General features: G+C 41.3%; 1 protein-coding gene across 1 annotated transcript; it reads right to left on the bottom strand.

Annotated features, from left to right (window-relative positions):
* Window positions 1-2229: 2229 nt before the first annotated feature.
* LOC311131198 (zinc finger protein 503-like) lies at window positions 2230-4810 on the bottom strand. The gene is made up of 2 exons (XM_084164052.1): window positions 4494-4810; window positions 2230-4106 (listed from the first exon to the last, which is right to left on the bottom strand). Exons 1-2 carry the CDS (start codon window positions 4734-4736, stop codon window positions 2682-2684), a joined length of 1668 nt encoding a protein of 555 aa, XP_084020178.1. The 5' UTR covers window positions 4737-4810; the 3' UTR covers window positions 2230-2681.
* Window positions 4811-11226: the final 6416 nt, after the last annotated feature.

Below are 11226 nucleotides of genomic sequence, written 5' to 3'. Positions count from 1 at the left end.
TCATATTCAAGAACATTTCCAGAGTATAGCTATGTATTTGCATGAGTTATAGATGCAAAGTGGAAACACAAGCATTTGATGGACAGAGGAGCCAATAGATAGAGATGTGTGGCAGTGCTCAATGCTCTAGGGCTGTTGCTCTCTATTGTAGCCTGTCACTTCAGACACACCCACTGTGTGTGACTTCTCGCCTTTCACACAGAATTAAGGAAATGGTACGTTGCGCCTAACACCAGTTTGTGCCGGTATAGAGGAGAATATCTGGCCTTAGCTTGAAGCTATTCTCAGCTAGCTACACTGACAGTTAAGAACAGGAATAAAAGATTTATAAGCCTGTCAACTATATATTCAGACACAACATATTTGTGTTTGATAAGGGTGGCACAAGACCTTAACAATATATTTTATTAAATGAAAACAACTAAACTTCTGATTGAATTCCAGTTTCAATTCAAAGTTTCCCAATTATGCAATTTAAAACATGAATGAATCATGTGGACTTGTAGGGTTAACCCATTAGCTATTGGTATTTGAGTAATATAACATTTCTTGATTGCAACATTTTATTGCTATCTCGGGCATAGGCCCATTTCGTAGGCCTGGTGTGGAAATATTCAGTGAAAAGCAATACCTGTATGGCGAATGCGGTAGCCATTTTTTATCTGATAAATGCAATAATCAAGGCATGATTAATTACTGTACTAATAGGCTGTGTCTATAACCATGCAATTTAATATTGTGTGGCCTTAAACTTAGCAAAAAAGGCAGCTAGGCTACACTTTTATAACATTTCCATTACGGAGCAGAGAAACAGTTAGCCCTATAGGCCAGCTGTTGATGAATTTCAATGTGAAAAAATACCACGAAACTGCAAACCTGTTTAAATCCAAGTTATGAATCGGCCTACAATGCATTGTTTTTATATTTATAAATTAGTTCGCTTTTTAATTATATTATAGGCCTGATTTAGCTCAGGCCTTGTAACGCCAAGGTAGTGTGTTCGATCGCCGGGACCACCCATACACAAAAAATGTATGCACGCATGACTGTAAGTCGCTTTGGATAAAAGCGTCTGCTAAATGGCATATTATTTTTTATTTTATTTATAATATTCGTTAGTTTAAACTATAGATCATGGCATTTTGAAGTGGTCTACAACTTTCTGAACTCTGGAACACAATCATCTGACACTAGATAAGACAAATATTCCTTTAAATCTTTGAGAATCACTCACCAATGTTGTCTCTAAAATCAGTCGTTTTCAACCAACTATATTCAAGTTGGGCCAAAGTGGAAATAGATTATAGAAAGAGGCATTCTAAAAATCAGTTATGCGCAACATTCATAAGTAGTCCTTACAACTTTATTCCCTTAGGCCTATGCATTGAAAAGGCATTTTAGAGTTTTCCCTTCTGTTTTTAGTAGGCTATGCTATATTCAAAACTAATGCATCTTAAATGACTAGTGAATAGAGACAATATATTATAAATTCAATGTACATAGATCAGCAAATAGCCTAAACGCATTTCAAAAGGAGGCGCTCTCGGTTTGTTGCCGTGGGAACCATTAACCAGGAAATGTCGAGATATAATTTTTGTGCATCATCAAATATTGAAGTTAGGGTTAAAACTATATTTAGCCAACAAGACTTATTTGGAAATCACCTGCTTAAATCACTACAGAAATAAATGTCAAAGCTCATCCTCAATCAACAATTATTAACATGCTTTGATGGATGTATCCCGTTTTAGAATACGCACACATGGCTCGCGCACACACCACCATTAAGTTCAGCTACATTAGTGTTGAAATAATTTTCGACCTAAATTGCATTCGAAGTTGTGTTTAGTTTTAAAAGCCTATCGTTTTTCAACCATTTAAATTAGGCCTATTTAGTTTAGAAACAATGGATCATGCTAAAAATAGCATTTAGCCTACCCTATAGATATAATGTTCTAAAAACGAAGCCTACTCATAAATAACATTTACATTTTAGTCATTTAGCAGACGCTCTTATCCAGAGCGACTTACAGTTAGTGAGTGCATACATTTTTCAATAACGTTCTAGTATATTCTGTATAGGCAACCAGTTAATAAGATTAACTTCCCAATCAGCACATTTCATAATGTCCATTTAAAATGTTAATGAACCCAGAAATTGTTTAATGAAATAGCATGTTAAAAATGTAGATCTTGTTGTTATAATCATAAAAGGAGGCACACGGAAATATGGAACAGAATTGTTTCTTATTTTTCCAGAATACATACAAAAAAAAAATTAACAATTCTCTTTCCATGGTATACACCTGAAAAATAACAATTTAAAATGATGTGGACAATTTGGGATTTTAAGAAACAAACATGCATGTAAATAATTCTCAATGAGACATTAAATAAGAACAATACAATCATAGCAATTTCAAATGAACATCGAAATGAAAACCCTTATTTTAGCCTATTAGTATTCTACCATGTGTTTTCACTTTACCTATAGAGTTCGGTTTAAACATAATGCACTTTGAGTCTCTCAAATGTCTTCCATTTGTAGCTATTATCATCCGCTTTCAGCCGACATAAATAAATACCGAGTCCACGGATCCCGCCCATAGGTGGAGCGATGATATAAAAGTCTTTATATTTGCATTTTTATAACTATAAACTTTTCAAAAGTCAAGTGTGTTTCACTGGTATCCCAGCGCTGACGCTGTGGTGAGTCTCTGGCCGTACAGTGCATAGGGGGAGTAGTATGGCCCGGTGGCTGCGGGGACAGGGACAGGGGCTCCGGTAGGCAGGGGGCTCTTGGAGTACGGATGGTAACGGCTGCTTAGTCCCAACGCGTGATGCGGACTCCTCAGCGTCAGTGTCCCAGGGCTTCCAGGGCCTCCTGACTGTGGCATGTGCATGTGGCATGCCATCGCAGCAGCCGCAGCACTAGCTAACGATGAGGAATTAGGGTAACCCGATATCAACTTCTCCGCCCCGGTGAAGGCGGTGTGCGTCCGCAGGTGGTTCAGCAGCTCCTCGGAAGAGGAGAAACGCTTGTCGCAGGGTCCGTTCGCTGACACCCAGTTACAGACGTGAGGAAGGGGGTCGTTGGGGAGCATGAAACCATAGGGGTACAAAGGATGTCCACTGAAAGATTGCGGAGAGGAGTGCATGCCGTGCAAAAGGTGTGTCGGGTACATGTGGTGGTACCCGGATTTCATCGCGTTGGCTGCCGCGGCAGCTGCGTTGTCGTGGCACTGCTGCGAGGCACTGGCAGCGCCCGCTAAGTGGCTGGCACAATGGTAACTTAAGCAGTAAGGGTCTCTACACAGGCTGGCTGACATGATGGAGGGTGGAGAGGCCCCGGCCAGCGGGCTGGATCCGGCCTTACTGCAGCCCATGCTGGCCAGCTGTGCGTTAACCAGGCTCCCGCCGTGAGGGAGGAAGTGTTGGGGATAACCAGCATAGGCCCCTAAACTCCCGGGGTAGTGCATGCCAGCAGGCGGCAGGGGAAAAACTGTCTGACCCGGTTTGTAAGGAGAGACCGGGGCTACAAGTCCTGACCCGAGTCCGGAAGCAGAGGAAACGGAGGTTAGAGAGGAGGATTCAGAAGACGGGGCTTTGGACCCAGGCGTTGTCTCCTGGTGTTGGTTCACCTCCACGTTAATTCCACCGCAACTCACGCTTATCCTGCTGTGGCTGTTAGTGGATCCAGATCCGTCTGTTGTGCCATTTTTATTACAATCTGAATCTTTCTTGTCCTCCCTGTCGCCACACTTCCCCTCTGACGGCATGGGCGAGGCAGAAGTGCTAGAGTTGGGGCTGCCTGTCCGTGGCGTGAACGGCTGACAGGTGGCGCTCGGCACTCGGAAACCAGTCTTCTCTCCACTCGAGACGCCCGAGGACGAGTCCTTCTTATCTGACGGTTTCGAATAGGGTTTGAAGCTGGATTTGTCATCCACACCGATGTCACTCATTTTTAATGGACCGGATTTGGACTCCTTGTCACTAGATCCATTTGATGTAATAGAGGATAGTTTGGAGGAGGGAGGGGGGTCAGGTTTACCGATTTGAGAGCATGTCTGCGCCAGCAGTGCCAACGGACTCTTCTTAGCATCTAGCTGTAGAGAAAACAAGACCTATATTTACAAATCGAGCACTGAAAAAATATATACAAACAATAGGACTTTTGGTCGAAATGCAACCAGAAACGGAATGTCCGAGCCCTTCTCCAAAAGAATTGTGCGCAATGCGCAGCTTTTACGCGAGAATAGCCGTGCTTACGAGTAGACTTAAGATTCCCATTTCCTAAAATCATAACAGTTTCCTTTACCAGTCATCTTTATAACAGAATAACCCACATTTCCACTACGATATAATAAATATATGTTTTTTTTAAATGCTATTCCATCTGTTACATTCCGGGATAACCATTTCTATGTGTAATTCTAACAAAACAAACATGAAACTTTTAACCATTAATTCTACTAGTCTTTCTGAAATCTTACCTCAATAGGGCTAATCGGGGTAGATGGTAACGGTTGAAGATACTCTGGGTGCAAAATGTGTCCTGATCGTGCCGTAAGCATTTTCAAAATCTTGATGGGGACTCGGTTAGTTTGCCGTAGATGGTCCGACGGGGGAACGGAGTGAAGAAAAGGCTTGTTGATGATATTCCGAGAGTCGATGCTCTCCCAGACTAGATGAGTACTACTATTTCTCAGAGCAGACACCGAGGGCGATGTGATCATGTCCCAATTCTCACGAAATTAGTCGGTAATGCATTTATCAGATTCATCAAGAAAAGCAAATACAACCTCTTTCGAAAATCAAGAGTGTGATATTGCGTGTAATAATCCGTATAATGTGAGGAAACGAAGAAGGTGCGGTTGGTAAGCAGGAAGGAGTGTGAGTGCGAGGTTATCGCGGATCCGTGGCTGCGTCTTGCACCATGGGCATAGCGCGTTCTGTGTCTCCCGGCTTGTCCGCGCTCTATACTCCCGAAGTACGAACTGGTAGAAATGTTCACTTCAAAAGCACCTGAATTAGTCCGAGATTAAAGCCTTTGCCGCCTTCCAATCAAATGGGACCCCGAGGTGATTGGAGGGTCAAGGGGATGTGACGTTGCCTCTTTCTAAGCGCCTCTATATTGACAGCTCCGGGGAGGAGATAGTGAGGAGGAATAGTTGGGTTGTTGTGTGCGCTCTCACCATCCTCGAGGCAGGGCTTGTTTTGGTTTTTCAGTGTCTGAAAAAGGATGTAGACCCAAGTCTGGAAATAGTAGTCTTTCTGGCATTTTCAAAACAGTGAAGGCATTTGGCTGTAAAGGTAGGCGATGTGGTAATGGTAATTACTGGAAGGCACATAGCCTACATGATATTTAGGAGATGGGAAATGTATTAATGAAACTATAGCCTGCATTAAATAGACTAATTATTCGTTTGTTCTCTAGAGACTAATGCACTAATAAGCATTGTATTTGGCACCTTTTGAGCTATATTACCAAGATCTTGAATCAATCAATGCAAGCCTGTATTTTAGTTTACATACACTTTCCTATACGAATTATATCCCACAACCAGAAGATCAACTACTTCAGATTGAATTCCCCAATCAGACAAGCGTTGACAGGAACAGACCAATGCAGTGATGGAGGGATGTGAATGTCACATGTTTTCAGTATAATATACACCGCCCTTCTATTTCTATCTTCACGCCTCCGTCAACTGTCAATTCTGCTCCACCGCAATCAATCAGTTATTTGTCAGGGGCTGTCAATCCGGCCTTGATTCATGTCAGCTATTGTAGATGATTACATGCGAGCGTGGCTGCATGGGGAAAAGGACAAATGGGAAGAGAGAGAGGCATCTGAGAAAAGAGACACTTAATTTGGACGAAATAAATCATCCTCGTGTTAAATTAAATTACTATAAGCATCGACAATAGGCAGACGGCGACGCGCTAGACTATGCCACTTCTCCAGATTTCTCCATAACCTATAGTGTCCATGGAATTTAGGACGGTATTTGCAAATTAATAAGGATTTTGAGCAGAAAATTATAGGACGAGGCTAACCACATTGTATAAGGACTGACGCAAACAAAGCGAACAAAGATCCGGCTCTGTCGCAGATTCACTGGACTAAATTTAGGTTTTTAAACTGTTTTCCCTTCCTGTCAAATACTTCAAACAAGGAAGGTGTCCCAAACGGCTCTTAAGACGCCATTGACTTTTAGTGCTGGGACGTTTGTTAATTTGTCAGAAATAGTTAAAAGTCTACTATTATATTCCTGCCTAAGGACATTAATTGGTAGGCCCTAATGGACTTAACTAAGTTTATATAAATTCAAGTTTATGGCTAATATTAGCCTACATTTCAATTTAATAATGTAATTAGCTTGAACTGGTTAAAATAAAGTAAGAAAAAGGCACATTTGTGTTTCTGTTTCTTTATGCCCCATTCCTTCTGACTAGAACGTGTTTTTAAATGACAATCTAGCAGTGTTGCTTAGTAAGCTATATGGGAGAATGTTTAAAACTTAGAATAACAACACAGTTAGTGGGGGGCAAAGTTCCCCATAACAAAGTCACTCTGGGCAGGTGCAGAGCTTATCCAACACATGTAAACATGTAGCCTAAGTTTCACATTTACTGAGTGAAACATAATGGCCTGGGTTTTCAGCAAATACAAACAATAACCACTTTCCCGCATAGATGCAAACGTTTCTCTACACGTATCATAAAAACCTGCCATTTGCCTCTGGCACATGGTTATCTCCCCAATAAAATGACAAAGAAAAGGGAACAAAAAACTAGTCCAGACATTTTATATTTATGTCAACTCGATTTTATTTAGGCCGACATACAATGAAAATGATTTATTTTATTTAAGAGGGAGAAAAGAGGGGTGACTGAAAGAGAAAATAAAAGAGAAATTGTGTGTCAGAGTGCTGAGAAAATAAGTTTAAAATGTCTTGAACTATTCACTGCTGAGATGGCTAATCAGTATTGAGGCTCGGGGGCAATCGGGTAGCCTTTCAATGCGGGGCCTCCTTTCATCTCAATCAGAATGGAGGCGCTCAATTAAAAGCCTATCAGTTTGTAAGTAAATCAACGCCTATCAAAGTTGTCACTTCAAACAAAACGATTATTATTGCAACCCGCCTCTACCATTAATCTCTCTCTGCGGTAATCCGCTTGACAGGTCATTGGAGAGCAAGAAAACCTGGAGTGGACAGTCACAGGGGGCAGAAAAACTGCAGGAAAAGTAAATACATTTATTTTAGGCCTTCAAAGAATTGAGGGACACTGGTTGACAGGCGATAGGAAAACTATAGGATATAATATTTGAAGTTATATGATAGCCTAATTGGACGTTTTTTGGGAAGCAAAAAATTAAAAATAGAACCAGAGTGTAAAATATGTAGGCTACATAATTGTTAGTTTAACCATATATAGGAATTATAGACAGAAATATTACATGTTGTGAATTATTTTTACTAAAGTGTCACTTTTAACATTGGCCTATAGGCCTAGTCACACGAAACTCAACTTCTTGTAGCCTTTTCATATAGGCCTAATGGCTAGCATTACATGATAGCAGTTTTATAATATAAACTGCTATCATATCAATGTTTTATATTTTGAGGCTTAGAATTTAAAGGCTATATCTACAATTAATTTACATTGTAGCCTAATGTATTTTACATTTAATATGATGCATAACCTACAATGGCATATTCTTTTGATTTATTATTAACATTTTAGGCCATAATATTTTACTGAGTGTAATTTGTGAATGCCTTCCTCATTACCCTGTGTGCACAAAACTGTCATTAATATTTAACTGTAGCCTGACAAGTTACACCATAAAAACATAAATCAATTAAATTACATTGCGACATTTATTTTGGTAGTCATAGGCCTACAAAGTGGAAACTAACTAAGCAAGAAAGTGTATGACAAATATTTATTTTTTCATGAACCTGAAATGCTGTGGACTTTAAAGGAAAACAAGAATGAGCAAACGGCCCTTTCTTTCTGTTCCTCCAAATGTTGAGTCTGTCAGGTAAAAAAGGGAGGGAAAGTTTCACAATATGCAAAGATATGTGATTGATAACAGCAGCCTAGCTGTTTTCTGCAAGGGCTGTCAGCCCGTGACACAATATGTGAGTTATTAGGGCAAAGAAGGGCAACCATAAATTCCCAGCGTCAGGCGAAACCCCTCTATTGTCCGTATGACGAATGAGCTTCTACACCAGACACCAAATACTCAGTATTACCCTTAAATGGGAACACATTTTTCGTGGCCATAATTCATGATATTTAAACAGAACGTTTTAAATGTCCCCATATATTTCATAACGGCGACATGTTTATGAATCACTCCCTAGATGTAAATATAATTATTTACAGCAGAACGGGAGTAGGCTAGCTTGGGCTGTGTGTTGGACTTTCAGGTTTGCACTATAGGAATAAAGCACTTGGGATATGCCTCTTTAGCAGAGGTGCGACAGCGAGGGCAACATAACAAATATTATATTAAATTGGGTTTAGAATTAGATTTAACATTTTATAGAGGGAGTCTTTAAATTATACAAGCCTCTCTGAATAACATAATTTAATACTTTAAAAATGAAAAACGTTAAATACGTTTTCAATTACGCACGGTCAGCGATTGTGCTTTTTTGGTGTGTGTAATGACTTACACACTTTTCTGTGGTAGGCTAGTCAAGCAAATAGGCTATCTCACCACCCATTATTTTGCCTATAGCCTACCATGGACACCTCCCAAAGCGATGTGTTTTATCATAGCTTCTTCTGTCAATGGAAATACAATAAATAAGGATTATCTTCCAAGAAAAAGCATGCACGGTAGAGAACAGAGCTACACATTTTTATCAGAGGGAAAGGGTGAAAAAGAGCGCAAAGAACCACGTTACCTGACATAAAGGCTAACAACAACATGTTCCGAAGTGAAACGACAGATCTGTGAAAACACTGCGCAAACGTAATCCTTTGTTAACCAATGTTGCAATGCACATATCACTCCATGCATTTATCAGTTACATTGTTACAATACGTTATAATGGGACATAGTAGGCTACAAATGTAACGACAGGCGCGCGTGTGTTTCCAGCAGTGGAGCCTCAAGAGCTCGAACTGGGCAGAGCAGATAGAGGATTTTCCGCGTCTGGGAGGTTCTAAAATTACGTCACTAACATACCCTCTGAATCACCATCATGGATAGCTCGGGTCCACGGTCCGCTCAATGGGTCCACCTGTGTAGGAGTTTTGTTATTACAAGAAGCGATTATACCTCTTTATGAATTAAAGTAGGCTAGGCCTATATAGAAGCCATTTTGACCTGCTTATGTGCTCATACCCTATATATACAAAAGTATGTGGACATCACTTCAAATTAGTGGATTTGGCTATTTCAGCCACACCAGTTGCTGACAGGGTATAAAATCGAGCACACCGCCATGCAATCTCCATAGACAAACATTAGCAGTAGAATGGCCTTACTGAAGAGCTCAGTGATATTCAATGTGGCACTGTCATAGGAGGCCACCTTTCCAACAAGTCAGTTCATAAAATTTCTGCCCTGCTAGAGCTGCCCCTGTCAACGGTAAGTGCTGTTATTGTGAAGTGGAAACGTCTAGGAGCAACAACAGCTCAGCCGCGAAGTGGTAGGCCACACAAGCTCACAGAACGGGACCGCAGAGTGCTGAAGCTCATAGCGTGTAAAAATCGTATGTCCTTGGTTGCAACACTCACTACCGAGTTCCAAACTGCTTCTGGAAGCAACGTCAGCACAAGAACTGTTCGTCGGGAGCTTCATGAAATGGGTTTCCATGGCCGAGCAGCCGCACACAAGCCTAAGATCACCATGCGCAATGCCAAGCGTCAGCTGGAGTGGTGTAAAGCTCGCCACCATAGGACTCTGGAGCAGTTGAAACGTTCTCTGGAGTGATGAATCACACTTCACCACCTGGCAGTCCGAAAGACGAATCTGGGTTTGGCGGATGCCTGGAGAACGCTACCTGCCCGAATGCATAGTGCCAACTGTAAAGTTTGGTGGAGGAGGAATAATGGTCTGGGGCTGTTTTTCATGGTTTGGGCTAGACCCCTTAGTTCCAGTGAAGGGAAATCTTAACACTACAGCATACAATGACATTCTAAACGATTCTGTGCTTCCAACTTTGTGGCAACAGTTTGGGGAAGGCCCTTTCCTGTTTCAGCATGACAATGCCCCTGTGCACAAAGCGAGGTCCATACAGAAAGGGTTTGTCGAGATCGGTGTGGAAGAACTTGACTGGCCTGCACAGAGCCCTGATCTCAACCCCATCAAACGCCTTTGGGATTAATTGGAACGCCGACTGCGAGCCAGGCCTAATCGCCCAACATCAGTGCCCGACCTCACTAATGCTCTTGTGGCTGAATGGAAGCAAGTCCCCACAGCAATGTTCCAACAGGCGACACACTCCATTTTAATGCCCATGATTTTGGAATGATATGTTCAACGAGCAGGTGTCCACATACTTTTGGTCATGTAGTGTATGTTGTGTGTTTATGTTGTCTATTTAGGGATAATAAACACTGTCCATATTAGCTCAAGGTCTTTATTCAGACACTCTGATACAACCACATTTAGTTTTACATTATGCCATATTCTGTTTTATAAGCAGTCATAAACACTAGCGGCACTCTCATGTGGGGGTATAGGTCACTGGTCACATGGCTAGGGGTCCACAGGTGACTGGAAGTGATTGGACAGGTGAGAGGAAAGTGCATACAGTCAAAGATGATCTATTATGTTGTCAAGATAACCGAGTGACCGGTCTAACAATGGAAATACATGTCCTCAATGATTGAGGGCAGGCGAGATCAGGTGGGACCATTCTAGCCAATGAGAGGACAGATACGTGTTTGAACAACAGGCACAACTAAGTCATTTTCCTCAAAGTTGTCGGAATGACACGTGCATCCACTTATATCAGTACATTTGTAACAGTCTAAACGTTACGAAACTTCTATTAGATCAAATAAGCTTAACGTAAACCGACACTCTCATAGACCTCCATACGAAAAGGGCTTATCTCATGGAGTAAATCCTCTGGCTTTGCCTCTTCCTTTCTGATTTGGTTAAAATCAAATCAAATGTAATTAGTCACATGCTTCATTAACAACAGGTATAGACTAACAGTGAAATGCTTACGGGCCCTTTCCAACAATGCC

Source organism: Coregonus lavaretus, assembly GCF_964263955.1.
Source record: "Coregonus lavaretus genome assembly, chromosome: 1".
NCBI lineage: Eukaryota > Metazoa > Chordata > Actinopteri > Salmoniformes > Salmonidae > Coregonus > Coregonus lavaretus.
Note: the sequence above shows the minus strand (reverse complement) of the source record. Positions and strands in the feature narration are given on the sequence as shown.